This window comes from Phaenicophaeus curvirostris, chromosome 1 (genome assembly GCF_032191515.1).
Source record: "Phaenicophaeus curvirostris isolate KB17595 chromosome 1, BPBGC_Pcur_1.0, whole genome shotgun sequence".
NCBI classification, from domain to species: Eukaryota; Metazoa; Chordata; class Aves; order Cuculiformes; family Cuculidae; genus Phaenicophaeus; species Phaenicophaeus curvirostris.
The window spans coordinates 126173706-126201261 of NC_091392.1; the positions used below are offsets into that span (position 1 = coordinate 126173706).

The following is a 27556-nucleotide window of genomic DNA, read 5'->3' on the forward strand; positions in this document are numbered from 1 at the left end:
CCCAGAGCATCTGCCCCCACTCCAGTGCATCTGCCCTAGCTTCTAGCCCTTCTGCCCTTGCCCCAGAGCTTCTGCCCCTGCCCCACTGCATCTGCCCCTGCTCCAGTGCTTCTGGCCTGGCTCCAATGCTATAGCCCTGGCTCCCAGCACACCTGCCCTGGCTCCCAGAGCATCTGTCCCCACTACAGCACATCTGCCCCCACTCCAGTGCATCTGCCCTAGCTTCTAGCCCTTCTGCCCTTGCCCCAGCACTTCTGCCCCGGCTTCCAGAGCATCTGCCCCCGCTCCAGTGCATCTGCCCCCACTCCTAGCCCTTCTGCCCCGGCCCCAGTGTTTCTGCTCAGCTCCCAGTGCTTCTGCCCCCACTCCAGCGCTTCTGCCTGGCTCCCAGTGCTTCTGTCCTAGCCCCGAGTGGATCTATCCAGCTCCCAGAGGTCCTACCCAGGCTCCCAGGGATTCTGATTCTGATCAATGGGCCGAGACCAATGGGATGAGATTCAACAAGGTCAATTGCTTAGTCCTGCACTTGGGGCACAACAACCCTATGCAGAGCTACAGACTAGGAGAAGTCTGTCTAGAAAGCTGCCTGGAGGAGAGGGACCTGGGGGTGTTGGTTGACAGCCGACTGAATATGAGCCAGCAGTGTGCCCAGGTGGCCAAGAAGGCCAATGGCATCTTGGCTTGGATCAGAAACGGCGTGACCAGCAGGTCCAGGGAGGTTATCCTCCCTCTGTACTGGGCACTGGTGAGACCGCTCCTCGAATCCTGTGTTCAGTTCTGGGCCCCTCACCACAAGAAGGATGTTGAGGCTCTGGAGTGAGTCCAGAGAAGAGAAATGAAGCTGGTGAGGGGGCTGGAGAACAGGCCTTATGAGGAGCGGCTGAGAGAGCTGGGGGTGTTTAGGCTGGAGGAGGTTGAGAGGAGACCACATCGCTGCCTAGAACTAGCTCAAAGGAGGAGGGAGCTGGCCTCTTCTCCCAAGTGACAGCGGACAGGACAAGGGGGAACGGCCTCAAACTGCGCCAGGGGAGATTTAGGTTGGATATTAGGAGGAATTTGTTTCCGGAAACGGTTCTCGGGCGCAGGCGGAGGCAGCGCAAGGAGGCGGCCGGGTCCCCGTCCCCGGCGCTGTTTAAGTCCCGCGCGGGAGCGCAGCCCGGGCCCGCGGCTGAGCCCGGGGGGTGCGGCCGGGCTGCGGCTCCGCCCGGCGCCGCGCGGGGCGGGCCGAGGGCACCATGCTGGCCGCCCGGTGAGGCTGCGCCCGGCTCGGGGGCGCGGGGGGCGGGGGTCCCGGGGCCGATCCGTAACCGGGGGTGCGAGGCGAGGCTGTCCTCGGCCGGGGCTGCGGGGGCCGGGGCTGCGGGGGAGGTGGAGGTGGGGGGCGGCTCCTCCGCCCGTCGCCCGTCGCCTCCGGGTGGCGCCGGGGCGAGGCCCCGCGGCGTGGGGGATCGGCGGGGAATCCCACCCGGATGGCTTCTGGAGAAGGGGGAGGCGGTCCTGACCCCTGCTCCTCTCTCGGGAGAGCTGAAGCGAGCGCAGGGGAAGCCACGGAGATGATCCGAGGGCTGGAACACCTCGCCTGCCAGGACAGGCTGAGAGAGGCGGGGTTGCCCAGCTCGGAGAAGAGAAGGCTCCAGGGAGACCTTACAGCATCCTCGCAGTACTTAAAGGAGGCTACAGGAAAGCTGGGGAGGGGCTTTATCAGGGAATACAATGATAGGACGAGGGGTAACGGTTTTAAGCTGAAAGAGGGGAGATTTAGGTTAGATCTTACGAAGAAATTTTTTCCTGTGAGGGCGGTGAGGCCCTGGCACAGGTTGTTCAGAGAAGTCGCGGCTGCCCCATCCCTGGAGGTGCTCAAAGCCAGGTTGGATGGGGCTTTGAGTAGCCTGATCTGGTGGGAGGTGTCCCTGCCCATGGCAGGGGGGTTGTAGCTGGATGATCTTTAAGGTCCCTTCCAATCCAAAACATTCTATGATCCTATGATCTCTGGTAAGAAGAGAAGCTCTGCTGGCATCTTAAGAGGTTTCTGTTTGTGTGTCCCCTTTTACTCTCTTATCCAATTCTGGTGTACATGCAAGCCAAGGATGCTTGTGTGTACACGACATATATCTATAGATGTGTCCACGATGGAGATGTATATAGAGATGTGTACATGGCCCTACTTCTCTGTTGGTGCCTGGAAACTTGCCTCTTTTTTTTTTGAGGTGAAAGACCTACCTCGCCTGAAGAAAACTAAAGGACAGGCACCTCATGCGCCTTGTCGGACTAGTGCCATGAACTCTCTTGAAGGGTTTTACTCCTGCTGACCCTTTGTGTAATTTTGTGTTACCATAGTTTTTCTTGCCTGGTGGAGTCACATTGGCTACCACCTGACTGAATGTTTGCTGGGCAGATTACATTCTCTGAAGGATTTCATGGCTGTCCCTTCTTGCTGAAACAAGCTTCTTGCTGAATAGCTAATAGGATTATACCGTGCATTTCAGTCTTTTTCCAAATTGCAGCCGTAGTAAGCCACAGAGGAGTAGACCAGGTTTAGCTACGTAGGACTTTGTAAGAGGCCTTGTGATATCCTTATTGGGATATTCCACCTTCCACTGCTATGCATACCAGCCAACTGCAGGGAGAAGTATGTGGTTACGATCATGGATGATTTCCTAGTTGCGTACAGAACCCATCTATGTTAGGGTGTGTGCAGGGTAGAAGCTGGTATTTGATCTAAACTGGTTGTCCCAGGCCATCTGATCAGTCGATGAAGAGAACAATTACCGCTAGTGAATCATACTTCCTTCTTGTTTTCAGGTAAGGACTGGTATTGGTTGGAATTTCAGCTGGCTTGAACTGTTGCACAGGTTGTATCTGGTTCTGAAAATCTGACTAAACAGTAAGGAGTGGAGTTTCTGAAGTAATCGGCACCATTCAAAAAAAAATCTAAATTATTTTCATGGCATTGGTTTTAAAGGCACTAAATTTTTTTGCTCTGCCTATAGGTTGTACACCATGAGGAAGCTGCCTTCTCTTCTGGCTAGAACACTCACTTCTGGGACCAGTGGCTCCCCAGTGCTTCCGGACATGTTCGAAGGTAAAGTAATTGGCTGTACTCCAGAAGATTTAACAATGTTTCTAAGGAGTTTATTCTTTCAGGTTGTGGCCCTTCATGTATTAACTCATGTCTTTAGGAGGTAGCAGAAAATTGCTGTGTGTTTGGACATAAATAACAATGAATATGAATAATCATCAGAGTTACCGATTTAGAGGCTTTTCTAGTTCTTTAGTCTTGGAAGAGCATGTGATTCTTTTCTGGAGGGACAGCTGCTTCTCAGGTTGGCTCTAGATAGAAGGTCAGGGTAGTACAGACAGGTACTGTGGCAACTAGAGAGAATGGCAAAGAAATGGAGAACTGGGTGGAAATAATATCTTACAGAAGGTTTAATGTGTCAGTGCTGTGAATTTCACTAAGTTAGAGAAATCTTTTAATCCGATCAGCAGCGTTTCCTTGTGAAAATGCTCTTATCAGTAGAGCTTTGTGTTAAAAGATTGTTTTAGCACCCTGGTAGTAATAAACCATAATGTTCCTGTTTCAAAGGAGTTTTAAAAAGTTTTGCATTCTAATCCCATGTGCTGAGGAAAGGGGAGGAGGAAGAGGGCTGGAGCCAGGTATAAATAATTCCTTCGTGGAGTTTTACTTGTTTCTGAGATCTTCTTTTCCCTTTTTTTTCTAAATAGAAAACACAGGTTATCCAGTGAAAGGGAAAATGAATGTTACTTGTTGTTAGAGAACTTTTTTCATTATTGTTAATAAAGAGTAAATAAATATTGTTAATAAAGAGTTGGGAGATTAAAGCAGAGAAGCAGGGATATATAATATTGCATACTTGCAAATATTACCCTGCTCTTCTGTTTTAGATATTTGATAATGATAACACCTAGAAGGCCAGTAAAAATAGTGAAGCAGTGAGGCCATTGTGGCCTTGCCTCTGATTTGTTTCCAAGGAATGCTAATATTTTTTTTGGACTGAAATAACTGTAAATACTTGAGATTCTGTTCCAAAATTGTAACATTTAAATAAGGTGGCACACACTTTTGCTGATGTATAAATGAGTTTCCTTTAATTTGGTATCCATGCTTTCACGAAACACCAAATACTCGTTCTTAGTAGCTTTTCACATGCTTCCTCCTTACTTTGGGTCCCAGTTGTGAATGCCCTCATTTCTTCCGTGGTTCTTCCAAAGGCTACATGAAAGAGGACTTTGGAAGCTTCTTCTGAGATAGCTGTCATCCCATTTTCTGAAGAATGCTCTTGAAATTCCTTCCAAAGTTAATAGTGTTTGTCAACAGTATATGGTAGCATTATGTTTGAAAAACTGTTTGGAATTACACTGCAAGCAGATACTGCACGGAGCCAGTAGACAAAGGAACTAGAAAACTGGCTTTGAAGGAAAAGGCAAACTCATTTGTAAACACAAGGATGATGACCCTAAATCAGGCAAGGACGGGTTACCTGCAGTTACTTACTAAAACTAAGGAATGTGTGCATAAATGGCACTCAGGCAGGTGGTATAATCAGGTAATTCCTTACTAGATGTAATTTGCATTGTTTTTTTAATTGTTGATCTAACCTGTGTTTTCCATTCTACAGGACACTCACCCATTCATGTGAATAATGGTGTGTTGTGGTAATCTGTACATATTTTAATATTTGCTATAACACTAAACTCACGCAGCTACTGTTTTTCTGTACTTTAGCCTTCATGAAAAACAAAATGCTATTATTCTTCTCCGTCAACTTGCCTAAAGCCTCTTTGCCTTCAGCGAGTGCCTCTGATGTTATTTGTGGCAGTATTGGTGATACTAGACTTCTGTCAGCGCACTGTGTTTCTGGTGATGTGCTGGATATCACGTTTCTAAGAGGCTTGTGGGATACAAAATCTCTTGCGCAGCAGCTCCTGCAGTACTTAGCTTAATTTTAGACATTTGAATCTGCAGCTTTAACTAAAGTCCAGACCAAGATTTATACCAAAATTGGTGGTAAAATACATCACAGTGGTCTACCTGAACTGGGATACAGCCTGGAGAGGCAAGAGGGCATGGGTTGCACTGGCAGAGCTGAATGCAGTGATCTTTTCTAGCTGCCCTTATGTCCTTCGTCACAGCACAGTGCAAATAAACTTGAACCCTACTGCTCAGGTATTACTGATCCACTGATGGCAGTTTAAGAGATACTGTGAAATACACAACATGATAATGATAGATAAATCCCATTTGCTGTAATCATTTTACACGTTGAAGACATTTGCCAAGTAAGAGAAGAGAAAGAATTTATGGATTTTTATGCTTAATTACTTATTTCAATTTCTGTTGTAAGATAACTAATATCTAGAAGAGCAATATAGTCTTCCTGGGTGCAGGGAGGAGGGGAAAACTATGTACTTATGAGCCTGCAAAATGGAACAGATTTAGCTTGGCAACATTTTAGAAATACTTTCACACTTTGTCCCTTTTATCGTTAAAATAAAAATTATGTGCGCTCAGCCTGGCAAATGTTCACTTGTGTGCCTAAAATTGATATCAGAAGTATTAAATGAGAGTAACAGTATATATGTGTATATACATATATATGTTTGTGTGTTTGGATTCGAGATTTTTTTCAGAGCTTTTTACTTCTTCAGAGTTGAAAAGGAAGATGAACTTAATTTAAACAAAGAGAAAGGGCAACTTATTTCGCTGTCTACCCCAGCAGGCTGCCCACTGTTGGAGAACTGAGGTTTTGTGTTCTAGAAGCTGTAACAGTGTTGTTGCTGGTACTGTGTTGATCAAATGCATGCTATGGCAGCTTCACAGGTGGAGTATGAGTAACAGGAAAGTAGTACCTATTCTGTAAACAAGCCTGCTGCTTCTTAAGAAAATAAAGAATCAGACATTCCCCCACTTCCGAAAAACCCCAACTCTTAAGATATTCAATAAGTTTTTTTCATTGAAATTTTTTTTGGTTTTAGAATTGGTGGAACTCTTCTAATTTCAAAATATGTTTTTAGTTTAATTTCCTAAAGAAATGAGACCTAAGTGATCTATTTTGTCTTTGTCTGCCTATCTTCTTGTCCCTCTCTTCTAGAACATTTTGTTGCTTGATGTCAGTCAAAATAGACGAACACAAATCTCAGAGAGAACCCTGTTTACACAAGCTTTGTGGAGGTGTCCAAGGCTGGGTTGAATGAAGCTTTGAGCAACCTGGTCTAGTGGAAGGTGTCCCTGCCCATAGCAAGGAGGGTGGAACTGGATGAGCTTTAAGGTCCTTTCCAACCTACTCCATTCTATGATTCTATGACTTGGGGAGGAAAGCAGCAGAAACTGAAGTAATTGTAGGGGGAGGAGGTCAGCAGAGCTGGGTAGGTCTGGTTGAGAGGGGCTTGTGATCTAAATACCTTGGAAATCAGGCCCTGCTCACTCCAGGGTTCACAGGACAGCTTGCTGATCACAGTGAATGACTGGGCATTTAGCTTGAAAAGTGCAGAGCCTGTTGATGTCTTGTAACCTAAAAGTAGTAAGGATCAGCTCCTGAGTTGCCAGCAGCACCCTTTCTGTTTTGTCATGAAATTCTGGATTTTTTTCTTGGTAGCCCTTCGTTAATGTATCCGTTATCATTCTCTTATAAAAATCTTTGTAAATGAGCAAGAGATCCCTACTGCACAACTCTTAACTTTCTTCTGTTCTGGGAGTGCGAATTGTCTCTACTTGTTTTCAGACATTGTTCATTTCAGACATGTTCATCAGCCTAACAGTGATGGAGTACTTTGGTACATTTAATGGCATACCACATTTAATAGCCTCATCCAAGGAAAGAGTAGAAAAACTGCTTTATGCAGATGAAATTTAGGAAAAACTTGTGCAGAGCTAACATTAACTCTGATAGCGCAAACAGTGCATTAAGCAGTTTTATAGGCCTTCCTTCACGTGTCTTAACACTGTTCTTTGAAGCTGCTAAAAATTTAGGCTATCAAAACCATGCAGGCAACAGCCAGTCTGTTGACGTTACCTGCCTTTCATGAGTGGTACTAATTAAAAAGTACTCTCCTCATTCCCTGTCTTCCAGCTCTACTGTTCCTTTTTATGTTTTTTTATGACTTTTGGATCTGTGTTATCTCCACAGTTTGTTTGTGTTTAGGCTGCAATATTTTCACATCAAAATTCCTCAGTCTGATCTTGAGCTGCTGCCTCTTTCAGTTTTTAATTAGCAATGCAGGTGTTTGCATTAACAAACACTCAATATGCATTCTTTGTTGGCTGTACACAATAAGCTATGGAATCATGTTACTCAACCCATTATGGTGATATGCGTACTAACAATATCAGTGAATTTGGCCAAAGTTTTATTTCTGGGCTGCTATTTGCATGAATTTGCTTAATTTTCCTCTACTGGGATAAGAACCGTGCCTTTTAGCACCAGGCAACCTCACATTCATGTCTTGCAGAACTAAGCTTGATTTGCTTTGATTTTTCTTTTTTTTTTCAGTGCGGAGCAGATTGAGGGATATAGTGGGAGCATCTACCAACTGGAGGTACAGTGCACATTAAATGTGTTTTATTTCATTTGTGAAACCCAGAGAGAACTCGGCAGTTGTGGAGGTGGAATTTAACTATGTTAGCTTGCTGACCGAGGAAGAAAAAAGATCCAGCTAAAAAAGTAACGCAAACAAGGTTTTCGAGTTGTTAACTTTGTGGGTCACAAACTTCTGAGATTTCTCTGGCAGATCTTTAGCACTGAAGAAACAAAATGAGCGACCTTGATGCTTACAAGATTCTCCCATTAGCTTTGGATCTGGTGGAAGTTTAAAAGCTGTAGAATCTGACTGGAAATGTTACATTGCTGTTACCTCTTGAGTTATCTGTTGGTGGGTTACCCACATGGTGGATTTGTCCTGCATCGGATTCAGAGGCAGCTGAGCTGGTTTTGCATGAAGCAGGCTGTGCTATGAATGGCCTGGCAGCACCAGTGTCACTGGAAAATTGTCAGTTTGAGATCTGTGTGTCCTTAGTCAGGTGCTTCTTGGGCATTTCTTTTCTCCGCAGTAACTTAATTTTAGTTTAATTTATATACAGTTTAAATCATTAATATTTTGGCTTCACGCAGATTACTTTCCTCCCCCTCCATTGCATTGAATAAGTGAGAGTTAACTGTAATCTTCTACTGTTAACAATTCTGAATAAGTCAGTATAGCAGCCTGGGAATATTACAAATTGCTGTTTGGTGGTCTCATAATTATTGTATTGATTGTTGATTTTCTTATGACTGTGTTTGCTGAGGTTGTTTCACACTTGGTACACTGATGGGGACATGGAGAGGCTTGCCTGGATGAAGTGTCTGATTTGTCCAGGCCTTCTGTCAAGGTTTGTCTAAATGGGGTTATAGGCATGCTGAAGAAAGTGACTGAATCTGGGAAACCGATTTTTGCTTAGTAATAACTAGTACCTAGGCATGAGTGGGCTTGAAATTTTTGGTAGGTCAGCTGAAAAGGGCTTTAGAAGTGGAATTTTTAAAAAAGCCTTTCCTGCAACCCAGAATGGCCAGGGATGGAGCATGCCGTATGGAAATTCCATCCGAGATTTGAGACAGTGTTGGTCAAGTGTGATCTTCTATTAATTTCTTTTCCCCAACTGCCCCCACCCTTGAAGGAGAGCAGACTGAAGCCAGGATCAACCACAGTAGTGCTTTTCTTAGATAGGCATGTCTTTTGTGCAGTATAAAATACAGCAGAAATGGTTTGAAAAATGCTGTACGTGTTAGCTACCATGAAGAAGAAAAGCCATCAAGCCCATAGCTGGGAGTGCTTGAGAATAATGCGTTTAATACTGGGAGGTTTGGAGGGTCATAGAATCGCAGAATGGTTTGGGTTGGAGGGGACCTTTAAGGTCATGTAGTCCAGCCCCCTGCCGTGGGCAAGGGGCATACTCAACTAGATCAGGTTGTTTAGAGCCCCATTCAGTCTGAGCTTGAATGTTTCCAGGGATGGGGCATCTACCACTTCTCTGGGAAACCTGTGTCAGTGTGTTTCACCACCCTCATTGTAAAAAATGTCTCTCCTTTATCTAGTCTGAATCTACCCTCTTTTAGTTTAAAACCCTTACCCCACGCCCTGTCACAACAGGTCCTGCTACAAAGTCTGTCCCCATCTATCTTACAAGCTCCCTTTAAGTACTGAAAAGTCTCCCTGGAGCCTTCTCTTCTCCAGGCTGAACAACCCCAACTCTCAGCCTTTCCTCTTAGGAGGGTGTTCCAGCCCTCTGATTGTTTATGTGGCCCTCCTCTGGACCCACACCAACAGCTCCATGTACTTTCTGGGCTGAGGGTGCCAGGGCTGGACACAGTACTCCAGGTAGGGTCTTACCAGAGCAGAGTAGAGGGGCAGAATCACCTCCTAAAACAGTGCTTCTTTCGATGCAGCACAGGATACGGTTGGCCTTTCAGATCCCACTTTTAAAATGGGGTGACGGAGAGTTGATACATGTGGAGGCTGAACAGCCAGTGCTTTAATCGAGTTAGTCCATAGAGTAACTGAAGAGGACAAACTTAAATGAACAGCTTGATAGGAATCCCAAAATGGAAACTAGGGAAGGACTGATGCGTGTACATCTGGATTGCTGGGGGAGGGGAGAGATGCAAGTTGGAGGAATGCCTTTGGCCATTAATTCTGTTAAAAAGAAACTTTGGTTCGTGGCTTCTCTCTTGTAAAGGCTAGTGGCGTTTAGTACTAGAAAGGCTTATCTTGCTTATAGATGTATTTATTCTGATTTTGTATTTCAGTTGTAATTAAAACAATCTGTTCAGTGCTAACTATAGTGGAGCTGGACTTGTGGCCATTTCAGAAATAATGTCATTTCTCAGAATGTTTAGGGCAGGTATTAAATACTTAGATGAAGTATTGTTACTGTGCTGCTGGTGTTGCAGTGTGTAACAGTATTTATCTGTTGAACGATGTCACTGCCCTGAACACAATATTTCTCTGCACTGAAGAGTACATCCTGAAGCTGAAGTCAAGAAGAGTACTGCTGTTGACCTCAGAGGAGCCAGGATGGGACTGGTGAAAACAGAACATAATTGTATTTTTATGGTTTGTTTCTATATGTATGTACCTACGTTTCTGATTTACTCTCTGATTAATTTCTCTTAAATGTTTCACCGAAAGACCTTGGAAACAAATCTGTTAAAAAGCATAAGGATGCATCGTCTGAGACATTACATCTTTCCTTACTCATCTGATATATTCTGTTTCTATGCAGTGGCGTAACTTCAAACATTAGCCCTCTGGAGGAGGTTATTAGCCTTTTATTTTCTCTGAACTCTGCAGTTGTCATGTTGCCCAGACGAAGTAAGCTGTATTTAATGTTTAAAACAAACAAACAACTCCCCCCCCTTAATTTTCTGCTAGACTTTACTCTCTTCCATCATGGATTACATATATTTTCCCAAAAAATATTAAATAGAAGAGAGGGCATATAAATATGTCGAAGCATGACTGCTTTGCACCTCTTCTCTCCCAAAATTAAAGCTCAAGACAAAAAAGTCTTCATCTAAAATTACTAATACCCAGAACTCATCCAAAGTGAAAACTTCAAACAGATTTTGGTTTTGGTGAAGACATTCTTTCTGTTGTTTTCTTTCAGTTTAATTTATTTTTCCAATTAGTTTTGTTAAACACAGTGGCACTCAGGTCTTGGCAATGAAGCATGCGGTACTGCAGGAATGGCTCAGATCCACAAGTTTAAAATTACATTTGGTTACTTAATGCTTTATGCCTTTTCATGCTCTATGAAATGGATTTATAGTTTTGCATACTCTTTGGCTTTATACTGGAACTGTTGCATGTTTTAAACCTTGGGTGTATGATGCTATTTTATTGAGTCCAATGGTGTTATTAAATGCTTCCTTTGTTCAGTTAGGTTGTACTTTTAAGGGGAGGAAACTTGGAGGAACAGGTAAGAGTGAATGTTGAGCTAGCATGTTCTGTCTTGGAGGTACTTGTGCAAGGAACCAACCTGGTAGATCAGAAAAAAAAAATGACAATAAGTTGGCCTTCACTCTCTTGTGAGGGTTGCAACTCCTCTTACTTGGTTGTGCTAGAAGAGCAGCTCTGAAAAAGCTCCCTTTTCTGTTTCATTTCTTTCCATAACTTTCCTGTAAAATCGTAAGACAACTAGGTAGGAAGAGATTGGGAATTAGATTAATTTTCTCTTTCTTTTAGTTTGCTGATCTCGTTATGCTGTATGAACTGGTGCTGTAAAGGGAGAAGTCACCTGTGGATGATAGCAGGTCTTAGCAGATCAGTTCTCTTTGTTGTCATTAATAAGCAGCCCTATACATCTCCTTTACATCTTGGGACAGATTGTAAGTTCACAGTCAGTCCTTTAGAATTGGAACTGGAGGAAGAGGTGTGATACAGTAGCTGTGGAAGACACGAATATGCACAAAATCTTATACCTTAAATTATCTGTGATTTGTTCTTTTTAAGGGGAAACATTTTGGTAGCATTCAGAGTTAGATAAATTGTGTTAATCTCTTTAGTGCGAAGTATGTGCATGCTACACAGATGCAAAACTTTTCTGCAGTAGTCTTCCTTAGCATATCTGATTATTTGCATTTCACTTTCTTTTCAAGGCACGCTTATTGTGTCTTGCAACATTTACTACATTTTTGTTTTCATTTTGATAATCTTCAATGTGACATCTTTTAGCTAGGGTTGCAGTTCTATTGTCATGCCCCAGACCAGAGTATTTTTTTTTTCTTACCAGGGATCATGTGCAAGCAATGCAAGAAAGAAAAGCTCTTCATACTTTACTGGCAAAACGACAGGAAGATCTCCCTCCTAGGAGGATGAAAGATAGCTACTTGGAAGTTATTCTGCCTCTAGGAAGTCAACCTGAAATCAGGGAAAAGTATCTGAATGTGCACAACAGTGTAAGGTACCAAAGCAACTGCGTTGCACGTACAGGGAAGTATTAACTTTCATTTACTGTGCATGTAGATAATTAATTGTCAGCCTCCCGTATCTTACAGGTTTGGAAGGATACTTGAAGATCTTGACAGTTTAGGAGGTATGTATCTGTGCTGTTATAAGGAATGCACAAATAATGCAGACAAAGTGAGTTTTACTGCTGTCAAGTGCTGTTTGGTATCATATAGTATGACCTCAGAGAGGGAATCACATCAATGTGCTGTCTCAAAGGTGAAGGATAAAAATATAATGTTAGTGAAAGGGAAAAAAGGATGGTAAAGAGCAGACAGAAGCAAAATTGCTTGGCTTCAGTTTCTTGCCTCTGCCAGTTTTGTAAAGGGCCAGCTACAAGAATAATTTACCAAGAAATGATCCCAGGTTATAAATCTGCATAGAGTGTTAAACTGGAGAAAATTCACAGTGTGCTGTTTCAATTTAAAACATGTAACTTCTTTCTTATACCCCTCCTCCCCCCAACATATAAAACTCAAAAGAGATTGAAGAGAGTGAAGGGCAAATATTTTAATCTTCACTTTGGGGAGAAGAGAGTATAAGCTGGAAAGAACAGAATGTATCCATTGAGAGCAAATGAAAAACACTTGGTGTAGATTCTTGGGTTCTGTATCTGAATTGATGTTAAGGGTAGAAACAATCTTTTGTTTCATGAGTTAGCTTTCGTAATTTTCTTCTCCTTTTCATTTATTCATGGTTTTTAAAGTTCAGGTTCTTTGAATTGTTTTGCAGCTAAAATGTGTGAGGTTATTAATATAACTTGGAGATGCTTTTCTCTTAATATGTTAGCAGGTGACTTCCTTCTTAATCAGAGTTCTGTAGCTGGTTGGGAGCATTTAGAAGGAGGTTTTTGACTGAGAATAATTAAGGGGAAGTTCTGAATGGAACAGTTGTTTTGGCAGAAAAGAAAGACCTGTGGGTCAAGATGGGCAAAATCAAGGAGGGCAGAGAAACAAGTGAATACATGTCACCTATGTAACAAAGATAGACTAATTAGCTAGATGATTGACATTTCTTTCTGGGATGTGGAAGATACTGGCATCAGTACCCAAAGACACTTGATGTTTTTGGCTATCTTCTGTTGGTAGATGATATGAGCTTGTTTTTCATTAAATCTGTGAAGTTCTTGGTTTTTTCCTGTTGCAACATAGAATGTCTTTGCCTTGTTTGAAGTCATACTGGGCCTTAGGCTGGGGATGTATTGTTTTGGGTTAATCAAGAGTCTGTCCCAGTTACACAACATTCAGGATGGTGGTCAGCAGTTTTCACAGGAAAATGTACAGTTTCATCCTGTCCCTGTCTATTCTATGATCTCAGCATATGTACTACTTAAAGGTCTGATTGACTTCCGGTTTGTTGTTGTTTGCAATAGGATTCTCATAAATCCCATTCAGACTTACTAATTATATCTATGTCATCAGTTGATAGCATAACAGATTTTGGAATTGTGACTTCAGTACTTCTAGAGGGAATAAAAAAAATTTTTAGATTACCTGGAAGGACAGAGATATTCCTTTCTCTTATCTCATTAAGTACAAACTTTTGGTTATGGAAGTCTGTGTTGAGTGAAAATTATCTGAGTACTTGGAAAAAAAACCCATTTGCAGCCTTATATTACTCTAAGGAGTCTGTTTACTTGGGTGTGCTCTTGTGAGCAGAGCTAATTAGTTTGAATAGTGGTTTGGCTGGTAGTAATTAGAGTGTGATAAATACCTCTGACTATGCTTCTATGTCTGTAAGGCACAGCTAATCTAGTCTGCACTTCACTAAAGGAACCAGTATTTGAAAATAAGTCCCCAGACAGCGTGTATACTTGGATAACCTGCATGAAATCAAAACTGGAGATAGGAAAGATCTGAGATGGTGGGCTGCCAGGCCAAAGGGAACACATTAAGTAAGATTCAAAATAGAGGAGTGATGGGTTGATTTTAAGTCCTTAGCAAAACTACTCTTTGTAGGAAGTAAATGATGCCTGTAGCTGAAACAGATGCTGAATTACTGCTGTCTAGCCGTTCTGTGAGTTACGTACATGATAATGTGGAAGTTGTGTGCACTGCTAAAATATAATATTTTAGTTTTGCCTGTAATTCTCATGCTTAGCAAAGATGGCTTTTATCTGCTCCAATAAAATTTTTGTATAAGCCTAGGAGAACTGACTCCTGTTTTTGGTCTCTCCACAGTTCTTATTTGTTACACTCACACCAAGCAGGAAATGCAGCCAAGGTCTCCCTTATCAATAGTTACAGCTCTGGTGGATAAAATCAGTAAGTGGTGATTTGATCAGTAGAAATGATTTCATCTGTTCATCTTACTCTTTCAGCAGCTACTGCCTTCCCATGGTTTTCACTGAAGATACATTTTTCCTTCTCTTCTTTAGTTCACTTTGTCTTGTTTTTGGCTTTGATGAAGGGAGAAGGGACAAGAGGGTTTTGTAGATGCTTTTCAGCATTTTATATATCCCTTCCTTTCAAAATATGACTTTCACGATTCCTGCACATCTGTGTTTGGCTTTCTTTTGGTTTGTGAGTTTCTTTTCTTGTGAGCCCCCACCTGGAGTACTGTGCCCAGTTCTGGAATCCCCAACATAAGAAAGGATATGGAACTGTTGGAATGGGTCCAAAGGAGGGCTACAAAGATGATCAGAGGACTGGAGCACCTCTGCTGTGAGGACTGACTGAGAGAGCTGGGGTTGTTTGGCCTGGAGAAGAGAAGGCTCCGAGGAGATCTTATAGCAGCCTTCCAGTACCTGAAGGGGCTACAAGAAAACTGGAGAGGGACTTTTTACAAGGGCATGGAGTGATAGGATGAGGGGGAATGGCTTTAAATTGGAAAGGGGAAGATTTAGATTAGACATTAGGAAGAAACTCTTCACGATGAGAGTGGTGAGGCAGTGGCACAGGTTGTGGATGTCCCCTCCATGGAAGTGTTCAGGGCCAGGTTGGATGGAGCTTTAAGCAGCCTGGTCTTCTGGGAGATGTCCCTGCCTGTGGCAGAGGAGTTGGAACTGGATGATATTTAAGATCCCTTCTGACCCAAACCATTCTTGGAAAGTGTTTGTTCTTCGTGGAGCTGGACCTTGCTTGTGTCACATGTTGTCCTGAGCACCTCTGTGGATCTGTCATCTGTCTGCCATTTGTATGCCCATCTCCTTGCCCTTGCAACAGCTGTCTTTTCTGTGTGTTGCCACTTACAGAACTGAAGAGAATCCATTCTTTTTAGTATTCGATGTCTCCAGTTACCTCTAATGTTTGTCTTGTAGTTTTGTGCAAGAAGATTATACATCCGGACTGTGACATCAAATTCACAGGCAATGTCTCTTGGGTTGGGAAGACCTCAATGGAAGTGAAGATGCACATGCTGCAGGTTAGTACCTGTGATTTCTTTCCATCCTAGAACAGTCATGAGGTGCTTTAGGGTGAATTCTGGATGACGGTATTAGCATTCTCAATTATATTTTCTGGAATAACTGTTTTAGAAGGGCTTGAAACAGTCTTAATGTTTCAAGACCAAGATGACTTCCAGTAGTCCAGGTGAAGCAAGATCGTCTGTTTCTAATCTGTCAAGACATGCATTTTTCTTAACCAGTATTTTGTAATAAAACTGGAACACAGCACTCCTACAGGTGGCTATGCTCTGCCTTTCCGTAATGAAGTTTCTCTGCTTTTGAAAAGCTTTGTTTTCCTTATATCTATGCATTTTATAGATTTATCATTTTTAATGTTGGTATTCAGATTCAGTATTAAATTGTATTAAATTGGGGCACAACAACCCTATGCAGTGCTACAGACTAGGAGAAGTCTGTCTAGAAAGCTGCCTGGAGGAGAGGGACCTGGGGGTGTTGGTTGACAGCCGACTGAATATGAGCCAGCAGTGTGCCCAGGTGGCCAAGAAGGCCAATGGCATCTTGGCTTGTATCAGAAATGGCGTGACCAGCAGGTCCAGGGAGGTTATCCTACCTCTGTACTGGGCACTGGTGAGACCGCTCCTCGAATCCTGTGTTCAGTTCTGGGCCCCTCACCATAAGAAGGATGTTGAGGCTCTGGAGAGAGTCCAGAGAAGAGCAACAAAGCTGGTGAAAGGGCTGGAGAACAGGCCTTATGAGGAATGGCTGAGAGAGCTGGGGTTGTTTAGCCTGGAGAAGAGGAGGCTGAGGGGAGACCTCATTGCTCTCTACAACTACCTGAAAGGAGGTTGTAGAGAGGAGGGTGCTGGCCTCTTCTCCCAAGTGACAGGGGACAGGACAAGAGGGAATGGCCTCAAGCTCCACCAGGGGAGGTTTAGGCTAGACGTTAGGAAAAAATTCTTTACAGAAAGGGTCATTGGGCACTGGAACAGGCTGCCCAGGGAGGTGGTTGAGTCACCTTCCCTGGAGGTGTTTAAGGCACGGGTGGACGAGCTGCTGAGGGATATGGTTTAGTGTTTGATAGGAATGGTTGGACTCGATGATCCGGTGGGTCTCTTCCAACCTGGTTATTCTGTGATTCTGTGATTCTGTATCTCTCTTGTGTTCATCTTATCTACTGCATAGTATAATTCTTTTGCTAAGTTATTAAATACTAAATAATAGAAAATAAATTAAATGAAAAGTCTGACCATCTAACCAGGCTACACTATGCGGGAAGCAGAAGGAATATTAACAGTTCAATTAAAAATTATTAATGTTTGTATTGATTATTTACTGTCAGTTGATTACTTAACTGAAACATTAATTCAGTACTTTAATTATTTAGGGTAATAAAGATATGCTATAAGCGCCTAAGTGGAATTAGTGACTATAATTCAGATAGATAGGTAAATATTTTTTGATTCTGTTTGTCTCCTTAAGTAAAGTCTCTGATGTAGAAGATAATGTTTACACCTTTGCTGTCTGAACTCCTGCTGGTGCTGCCATTAGTAGCAATTTGGTTTTGACAACAAATTGCTGTTTTGGTATTTCTCAGAATAAAGGGTGAGTCCTTTTAAAAAGCCTGTGTTGATTTCCTCTCACTCTGCGCCTCAAACAAGCAGTTAATAAGCATTCCCTGCTTACTGCTTACTTGCAGAATTCTCAGGACTAGAGTTTTTGTTTGTGAGACCAGTTGTGAGATATCTTGAAAGGGATAACAGAAAGTGAAAATAAAACAGTGTTAACAGTGTGATCACATAGTTGATGTCAATTGAAGAGCTTGCTGAGCACATTTACAGTTTTAGGGTTTGGAAATATGATTGTTTCCTGTCTCTTTTAGCTACATGATGGTGATTACAGCCCTGTGTTAGATGCAACCTTTGTCATGGTGGCTCGGGATCCGGAAAATAAACGGTAATTTGTTGGACAGGAAGATAAACGGTAATTTATAGGACAGGAAAATAATCTTCACACTTCTGCTGTGGTAAGAATAGCGAGTGTGGCAGCTTGCTATGTGTAGAAACCATATAGTGTAGGTGATAAATAAATCACATAGTTGATGTTTTCTACTGGCAAGTGTTACTTCCCTAGGGCAAGCTTCAGAGCATTGCTTTCAGAGCTGGGTGATACCAGAGATTGCTGTTAGTCTTGGGATCTGACCCTTTTCTTGAACAGATTCCCTGTGTTTGAATGACTGGCCTGATGAATGTAGAAGTTAATGAGTTGGCTAGAAACCCGCCTATACTCTCCAGTAGTTGTTAGAATTAATTGCTTGCTTTCCCTAAAAAAATGAAAAGGTAGATTCTTGATGGTTAAATAGCCTTTGGGTGAATAATGACATTAATTCCCTAATAGATGCATGATAGGTGTTATCAGAATAACTCGTCCTAAAACTTGGATAAGTAACATGGAACTGATCAGTATTCTCACAGAACTAACACTGTAATTCCTTAGTCATTAAAATAACAGGCTGATCAGTTTCAGTTTTGGTTTATGTGATTAGAGCACTAGAAAAAGATGGTTGTATTTCTTGTATAGGCTGCAAAAATAATAAATAATTTTCTGCTTCTTACTAGTTTAAATAATTGCCTGTATTTAATGAATAGTGATATATTTAATGAAGAGGTTTTGCTTGACATAATTTAGTCCTGATAAGATTATAGATACTTATTAGGTTGGTTTCCTTCAGGTTTATGGGATGCTTAGAATCCATTAACATATTGTGCATTTAAGTATATGTGTGTGTGTGTATGTGTATATATATATATACACGCTTATATTTATGGTTCCCAGTTTAAGGACTTGCAGAAGTATTACATGGAATCTGATTTAATTGTATACTAGCAGACTGACTAAGGACAATGCTACATGGACTTGTGCAGATAGATAAAATCTTCAGTGGCTGTTCCTCAAGCCAGCTAGGCGCAAGCCGTCTGTGTTTTGGAAGCATTTGGTCCATATAGGCAGGGTTTTTATTCTATGTGAGGTAAAAACCTTTCAGACAGGTACAGGTTAAATTAGGTTGGTTATAGTGCCACAGAAACATGGTTTTGTGGCTTTTGGACCATAGAAAACTTACATCTCAGCAGCCTGGGGCTTGGACAGGAGAGGTTACATAGATATGTCCTGAGCTGAGAGGGAGAATGAGCTCCAATAGAGAAGGAGCTTGTGTGTCTCCAAAATCCAGAGCCTTGGCAAACCAGGAAAGAGCAGTTTGTTCCAAGTGAAAAGGTCCTGTCTGCATGCCTTTTTTCACCAACCCAAGTAAAGGCTTGGGGTAGAGGTGAACTGTTCAGCAAAAACAGTAATTGGAAAAATAATTGGAAATTATGGGGAAGAATGCCTCTTGAAAATCAGCATTTGCGTTGCCTTGTGAAAAGAAATAATTGTTATATAATGAGGTTAGAGTAAACTTATTTGTGCAGTAAAATAAACATACAAATTTATACTCAAGGCAGGCTTGTATCGTCTTCTTTGATAAGTAATACGTGTGGTAAACAGCTTTTTGCTGTTGATAAGGCTGTCATGGGAACGTGTAGATTGTAAGAACGCTTGCTAGCTACAGCATTGAGCTCTTTCTATTCCAGGAGGGGTGATACTGTGCAAGTTTTATGTATCTCTTTTAGACCGTCCCAGATCATCGCTTCTTCATTTGCTGAGTTTCTAAGCAGCTTTCTGCTTGAATAATCTTCATTATACTCTGTTGGTACATTTTAGCCCTTTAAAAAGCATAGACTCATCACTAACTCTTTCTCGATTATACTAGATAGTGGTTGGATCACTTAACTGCCTTTTCAGAGTTAAAGCTAATATAATGTTCTCTTGGCAGCTGCCACATAAAGCTGAAGCATGTGCCGTTTCGTCTTGTAACATACGTATAAGCAAACATGGAGGACTGTTATAATGTGCTTACAGAACAAATTCTTACAATGTTTGTAACGTAAAATAAATTCCTCTCTGTAGGCCAGCATTTGTTAATCCACTCGTTCCTGAGACCCCTGAAGAAGAAGAAATCTTCAAGCAAGGGGAATGTATGTCATAATTCCTGGTAGTATGCATGTCCATCTCAGGTTCAACTTAGTAACTGGGAGGAAGTAGGCTTCAGAAGTTCTGCTGCTTGGAAATGCTCCTAGTTTGTGTAAAATCAGTTTTTTGTTCTGTCTCGTGTGTCAGTAGTGTAAGAGAGTTTTAAGGCCTGCTATCACGTTCTTGGCAATGCTTTGACAGACAAGGGTACTCCTGATGTCCTCTGCACCCCTCCTAGACTTCTCTGTTTCCAGGATGCTTGCTTCACCTCAGATCTGAGGGCAGCACAGGCTTTCCTAATGCTCTGGCTGATTGATTGCCCCCATGGTGATTTTGTGGGTGCATCACAGCTCCTTACCTCCAGGTGCCCACGTTCCTTTTGGAAAGAAACTTGGAATAAGAAAGGGCAAGGAGTGTGTAGCTCCATCTTCTTTTGTTTCAATTTGGAATTTTAAAGCAGAGAATTAAAGAAATGGTAGAAACTGAAAAGTGGAATAGAAAAACTTCTAAGCTAAAATTTCAGTTGTTGTGGCCTATGGTAATGAGTTCTGTCACAAATTTTTCTTCTTGTACCATTGGCAGAACTTGAAGCAGATTGTTTGTTCTGTAGAGTTTCTTGTTTGATACTTTTTTCTGTACTTTGAGGGGAGTACTTAAAGTTTTCTGTAGGAGAGGTGGCTGGATGGGTACCATAATATGTGTATAAATGGTGTTTGTCACATTGGGTGTGGTAACAGTGAACAGCCTTATTTTTCCTTTGGTTTGGTCAATTCTGAGAGCCAAATTTCTTTCTGAATCTATTGGACTGGGAAGTTACAGCTTTTAACTTATGGAGGGGAAGGGAAAAAGGAAGGAGACAGCTGATTCCAGGTTAAAATCTCCAGAACCAAGCCAAATGCTTTTTTTTTTAAAATATTCTTAATTTGTTCTTTTTTTTCTTTTTATGTTTAGTGAACAAGCTGAAGAGGATTGATTTCAGCACTGCCTCCTTACTGAAAATGGCTCCCACTGCAGAAGAAAGAAACATTGTTCATGACATATTCCTTAATACGTTGGACACAAGGCAAGAAGGGGAGAGATGGAGGAGAACTGAAGTCTTATGAGAGGGAAAAGTAACATGCCTTTAGAGTGGGTGCTAATAAGGCAGTCTGGAGTAAATGCACACATTTTGTTTTCCCATTTTTTGTGATTTAAACTCTGCAGCATATTATTTGAAACAGAGGTACAAAATTTAATATGGCATCTACTTCTCTTAAAAGTCTTCTATTAAAGTGACAGTGTTAGTACAAAGAGCTTCTGAGCAAGCTGTTATGAATAATATTGGATAAGTTGTAATTTCTTACTAACATTTTCCAGTTGTTGTTTTGAAAGCTGTTTACTGAAGTAAGATGTGCCTTTCCTTAAAATGACCAGATGTATTTTGTACACCTTCTGTCTGGATTTGAAAACCACTAACAGTCTGCCTGTTTGATGTTGAATTGCTCTGTTAGCTTCTTGTTTGCTTTTATTATATTATATTATTACGTTATACACGTATGATAATGTGTATTATATATTAGAAATATACATATATATTATGACTTAAAAAAGGGTAAGGGTTTACTAGTAAAGTGCGTGCTTTGTGATTGTGATTTATCTTTTCTTTCGTGTACCTTTTTTGAGTTTGTTCATTCACATAAGCTTGAACATTATCAGAAGTTTTTAGAAGACCAAGAGTGTGGGTTTGTTGCAGTAACAAATCAAAATATCACATTAGATAAGGTTCCAAAGTCACCTGGAACAGCTCTTAGTGATAGCAGTTTTGTTTTTGTCTGTTATTTTGGTTTTTTTCCAAATGTGTGTCTGCATTTGCTATTTGTGCATTTTTGACTTGCTGAATTCTGCTGATGTGGGCTATAAAGTTTATTGTCTCTTCCAAAGGACAGTAAGTTTCCGGAGTCGTAAATTACCACCCAGTTCAGTGTGGATGGAAGATGCAAAGCTGAAAGGCCTACAGATTTGTCATCCTCAGGTATTTTGAAAAATATTAATGAATTACAGAAACAGTCACTTATTAGTTGTCTCGTAAGGGTAGTCAATCCATTGTTTTGCTTTGGTTCTGCAGACCTTACAATGTATTTAGATCTTAGTTTCTTTTGCTATTTTTCTGTTATCTGTATGGATTGCTGCCGCAAAGTAGAAGATTTTTAATTATGTTGTTTTCTTACCAGACTATCCATTTTGTGTAAAGAAGTTCCTTTGTGAAGTGTTTAAGTTGGGCTTCCAGATGCTGACACAATTTTGAGTTCTTATCTTATGTTGTCAAATGAGTTCAATGATTTCCTATTAAGTAAAGTTGCAAATTTGGACTTTTGCATTTATATTTCAGAGGTCCTTTTTATAAATTCAGATACTGGGAGTTCAGTTAAATAGTGTGAAGTGCAGACTTTAACACAATGCTTTGAAAAGAATGTGTAATAATAAGTTTGATTTTTTTGTTTCTACATACAGGAACGGAACATCTTCAATAGGATCTTTGGGGGGTTTCTCATGAGAAAGGCGTTTGAATTGGGATGGGCAACGGCTTGCAGCTATGGGTGAGTTGTACATCTGCAATATTTATATAATCCAGAGCACTGTGCATATATACGCGTCAGGAAGCCAAGCTAACCAACTTAATGCCAATCTGAGTAGAAAAGACCTAGGTGTCTAGTAGAATCTTGCACTTTTAGTACACACCACTGTTTTTACTTAGAACATATGTTGTACTTCCAAAGAGATTTGCATCTTACTCCTTGGAGCATTGTTTTTGAGCTTTACGTGTCAAAACAGCAAATAGGTCCTTTTTCTGTTTTCTCTTACCACACCAAGGTATTGAGATTGATTTTTCAAGACATATTTTCTTTCTAACCACATAAAATAGGCATTCTATAAAATAAATATTGCATCTTTTCATTCTATACACAAGAGGAACCGTTTCTGACTTACTTCTAGTAACTGCTTGTGCTTAGAAAGTGTGACTGAGGTCATCACCCAGCAAATATCTATAAATAAGTTGGATGGAGCATGCATAGCCTGACAGAAAGGGAAGGCTTTTATGCCAGTGCTTGGAAAACTGAGCCCTAAGCAAGGATGGTGTGAAGATTGCCTAGGAACTGTAAGTCATAAGATACAACAATGGTGCAATAACCTATCTTTAAAAGTGTGTATTTTTATGCATGATAAGTTTCTTGCAGTTATTTTTGTCTTGGGTGGTGACGTAGTTCTTAAGCACTTCCTGCAGCCTGTGTTAAAGAGAGATCTACTATCTAATTACCCTTCATTAAAATGCTGATGACAAAATATTTTAAATTTCTCCAGACACCCTCGTTATTCCTGGAAAGAATTTTTGCTTTTTCTTGTTCAGGGGTTCCAGGCCTTTTATCGTCTCTGTTGACGATATCATGTTTCAGAGGCCAGTTGAGGTTGGATCTTTATTACTGCTTTCTGGACAGGTAGGAGTTGATTTCTTCTTGAAAATGAGAAAAACTTATCTTTGCTGTAGTGACTGTTAATTCCTGATACTGAGTAGTGTATTATGAGAGTGTGTGACTTTTCTTGTTAAAGGAATGAAGTCTGTTAAAGTTTTTCAACACCGGTGATAACTGCAAACTATAACTCTTGTCTTAACTGTGTAGGTCTGTTACACAGAAAGAAACTACATCCAGGTTCGAGTGCACAGTGAGGTTTATGATCCAGATACCAGGGAGCACCAGACAACCAATATCTTCCATTTTACATTTAAATCAGAAAACGAGGTCCCACAGGTTGTCCCCAAAACGTATGGAGGCAAGTATCCAATTAATACACTGTCATCACAACTCTGTAGGAAAGATTACTTTCTTTCTGTTGGAATGTTGGTCATTTTAGTAGATAAACTCTTGGTATTTGAGTAGTTTAACAGGATTTCATGACAAACCACACTTATGCTTTGATTCTTAGTGGATTGCTTCTTAATCTTACCATTCTTTGTACTTGCCCAGTATTGACATTAAGTTACTAATGTGGTTCTCTCTTCTCTCCACCTCATTCAGAGTCCATGTTGTACCTAGATGGGAAACGACACTTCGCTGCAATCATGAAAGAAATCTGACAGACACTACATGCTGCGTTGTCAGTGTAGCAGCACCTGTCTTGGAAAGAGATGGCTAACAGACAGGTGCTTGCAGTACTGGAAAAAAAAAAAAAAGAACCGCCATAGAACAAAACCACCCCCACAACAAAAAATACTTTTTTAGTGCTATTTATATATTTGCATATTTTTGAATTTTTCATTCTCTGCCACTAGGATTTGTTGAAATCTACTTTTACATGCTGATGCTAGAAAAAAAAGGCAGAAAAAGTACAATCTTAAGCTTTAGATAGCTTCTCTTTGTCTGCTTTGAGAGATCTCATGACAGGCTTTGCTGTCTTGTCACCATCTGCCTTCTTTCCCTTTGTAGCTCTCTCTTGTCTTTCCTTGATAAGGGATAGCAGTTCTATCACAAAAAATATGTGCAATAGGTAGATATTCACAGGTGAAGCCATTTGACCTACATTCTTGTTTAAGTTAAGTTTAGAGTTTCCTCTTTTTTTTAACAAAGACGCATGCATCTGGGCAGCAGAATAAGATTAGAAGTTACTGGTGTATGTGCATGATCTAAAGCAGGTGTTTCCCGTCACCTGGTATTTTACAAGGCTGCTGCAGCTTCTGTTTTGGATGGTTTCATGTTCCCTTGGGAGGAATCTGATTTTTGCAATGAAATGAGGTGACCAGATGGTTTCTTCTGGCATTCTGTTTGTGTACAGACAGTCCTTGCCTCTTCTAACCATTATTATTTTTTTTATGTAATCGTAAATGAGTTCTTTAATGAATTATTTCTTATGGCCTGTGAGTAGAGGTCTGATAGGTGAGATTGTGTAGGACTGGGAAATGGCATTGTGGAGCAGAACATTTTACATTTTGGTTTATTAGGGACTGGGGAGAGGAAAGGTAAAATGCTGCTAAACTGGTAATGACTATGTTTGATTCTGGAGTTGAGGATCCAGAGAACGTGTTTTGAGCAGCTCCTAAGTCAGCTGCTGAATGGTGGGAGGATTTTTATCCAACTGAGGAGCGGTACAGCTAGAAGGCAAGCCTCCTCAGCCAGATTATTTGTCTGGTTCCTTGGTAGACAGTAATGAAATATGACACTTGCACAGCTTTAAAAGGTGCCAAGTTGACCTGTGAAGGACAGAGTAATTCCTCACTACAGAAGGAATACAGTGGTGCACATAACTATGATATATAGGTAGCAGCAAGAAAGTGCTTGATACTGAAGTGCTTCTGATGTAGTGGAGAAAGTTTTAATAATTTCCAGTGTCTGGCAGATAAAGCCCAGTGTCCCGAAATTAGGAAGGTGAGTGGATGAGGACAACTAGTCACAAGCACAAAACTGGACCTGTGTTACCTTCAGGTCAAGACTGATAGCCTTTCTGATCAAAACACCCAAAGTGGAGTAGTTGGGCTCAATGGTGCATTAAATGGATGAAATAAATTTCTTATGTAATACACAATAGTTGACTCTGGCATCTCTGCTAGGTTTAAAATCAGGAAGCAGCAAGTACAAATAATGTGGATCGGCACAGATGCATGAAATAGATTGGGAATATAAAACAACAAGTTGAAATCTCATTTCTGAGTAAGAAAGCTTGAGAAATTCACACTTAGGGCCAGCTTTATTGCCAGGATAGCATGAACTGCGTGGCTCCTAACAGCTGTTTGCAATGGTTGTGAGTGAGTATTATAATAACCAGCATGTTACACATCAGCCTTTCCTTTTTAGAATTTGGCTGCCTGTATTTCTAAATTAAGATGGCTTTCCAGTGGAGACACAGGGGTGTTGCCTGATCTGGATCAGATTAATGCATTGTGGTGATAGTAAGCTCTTGGTTCCTTACACAGAGTTTCTCTCTTCAGCCACACTCCAGTGCTGATTCAACTCTATGATGTTACAATATTCTTTTCTTTAATGGCTATGGCACTGTGGATATGTGGTGTATTTTCTGTTTTTCTCCTTCTTAAAACTCTTTTGAAGCTGAAAATAGTTGACGGCACAAATGAAGAACTGAAATTCTATCCTAGCTGCTATTCCCTTCGCTGCATGGATCACTGTTGGCTATTAAAAAAATAAGTAGGAAGGCAGGAAGGGGAGGGATCTGCTTTTGAACTATGGAATAATCCAGGCTATCTGCAGGTTTTTAGCCTTGACCCAGTGTTTCTGCCTGGGTCACTTTTGTATAACATTTGTAAGTTAAGTGAGTACCAAGTTCTTCCTCTACTTTTCAGCTGTATTTAAATATAAATTTATCATGATTTCTAAATTCTGCCCAGATTGGAGAATGAAAAAATAGGAAATACAGTAGTGAGCAAAGTGTGACATCAAAACCTTTGGACATAGTGAAGAAAATGAATCCCACGAATGAAGATGCTTAGAAGAACTAGTGTGCTTTCAAAGTTCAGGAAAACTTAATCAAGTACCACAATCACAGTAGTTATAGAAATGTGTGTACAGCCATGCAGAATGTATATGTATATATACATATGTAAAACATAATATGTGCTTGCATATTTTTGACTCGGAGGAGGTAGCTCCAAGTTGTCACCCTCTTTGATAATAGGCTGAATGTATCTTTGTTCGAGTGTATTATCCATGCATGTCACTGTATACTGTTGTGAGATGAAGTTGTTTCCAGATATCACGTTCAGAATTAAAATACTTTAAAATAGTCATTAAAGTTGAGTTTATGTTCAAAATGAATGACCAGCCTGTCACTGCTGCAAGTGATTAACCATTCCCACACAAGCCTAAAGGTGTTGTTAGAAAATCTTATTTATAGTGAACCTGTCTAATTGGTTGCATCTCTGTAGTGGAAAGTAAATGGTTTTGTGCCTATCATGCCTTGGAATACTGTGAGGAGGAGGAAATCTGTGGTAGCTGGATTGTTTTCATGTAAGGCGTCTTATAATGGTGATATGAAAGGAGATTTTTGTGGGACTGGCTGAGCTCAGTGCCTGGAAAAGCACTTTGTTTTGAATGTCTTTATTTTTCTGTGCTTTTTTAAAAGAAGTATTAAAATTACTTACTTAAACTTACTGTAACAGCTTCTGGTAGCTCTTCTTCAAATGCGTAGTTTCTTTGCAGCTGCATCATGCTGTACAGCATTCTGGGAAGAAGCTTGCTGGAGCTGGTGCAGCATCAGCCACTGCGCGAGGGTTTTAGTTCAGAAACCTGCTCTAAACTTACTGCATGCTTAATTGGTTTTACTGCACATTCAGTCCAGCATTTGATGACAAACTTGTTTGATTGCTGGTCCTCATCTAAACACATTTTTAAGTAGGTGTGGGAGAGGTTATTTCTTCACAGGGTAGGCACTAGCTCCAGGTTTCATGAAAAGAGAAACTGGGGACTCCTGTGTGGAAGGTGTAGTTGGGTAATGATACCTGCATAGAAAATAGACTGGTGCACTTGCCCTGACAGCAGAGGATCCTCATCCCTAATGGGCTCCTGTCCAGGAGGCTGGAGGCACTTCTGGGCAGAAGCTGTTCCTTTTATCTTCAGCTACGTAGCAGAAGTGGGAGATTTCCGGAGGTGGGGAAGATGACTCAGAACTGGTGTTTATAGCACTCAGAAGGGACTGTGGTCCAGGCTTTGGCCCCTGCTCACAGTATTGCTTTGCTTTGTCTGGTAACTGTTCAGCAGAAAATTCAGGTGTGGTCTTGCAGCAGGGACCAGTCCCCCGTGGCTGGTGTGGAGCCCACAACGGGGTCATCTCCACAATTAAATGCTTCTAAAAGTGAGGATTTTTTCTTACAGGCAATACAGGTAGGCTAGCACTAGGGTTCTGTGCTGCAGGAGAGATTTTTTTTTTTAGTATTATATGGTTTTTGTAGTGAAATCGTACCAATTTATGTAGCGTAGGACATGTTCTTAGTAGTTTAAAATTGTTTTCCAGCTTTGTGCAGGCTGGAAATTTAATTCAGCAGGTGTAACTTATTTCTGGCTTTCGGGTTAGCCACTACTGCCTGTGGACTACAGACTAATGTACCATAACCAGGTGGCTCTTTAGTAGCTGTAGCTCCTAGAATGTGACCAAGCAAACAAGATT

At 41.1% G+C, this 27556-nt stretch overlaps 1 protein-coding gene across 2 annotated transcripts; it reads left to right on the top strand.

Moving 5' to 3' along the window:
- The first annotated feature begins 1174 nt into the window (after positions 1–1174).
- ACOT9 (acyl-CoA thioesterase 9) lies at positions 1175–26544 on the top strand. 2 transcript variants are annotated; one of them, XM_069873789.1, is made up of 16 exons: positions 1175–1249; positions 2991–3082; positions 4641–4667; positions 7512–7557; positions 11786–11956; positions 12051–12088; positions 14181–14264; positions 15260–15363; positions 17226–17299; positions 19349–19416; positions 20363–20474; positions 21332–21422; positions 21902–21987; positions 22797–22884; positions 23068–23218; positions 23464–26544. In XM_069873789.1, exons 1-16 carry the CDS (start codon positions 1236–1238, stop codon positions 23520–23522), a joined length of 1305 nt encoding a protein of 434 aa, XP_069729890.1. In that variant the 5' UTR covers positions 1175–1235; the 3' UTR covers positions 23523–26544. The 2 variants fall into 2 exon arrangements, with proteins under 2 accessions (XP_069729890.1, XP_069729897.1); XM_069873796.1 differs by lacking the exon at positions 4641–4667.
- Positions 26545–27556: the final 1012 nt, after the last annotated feature.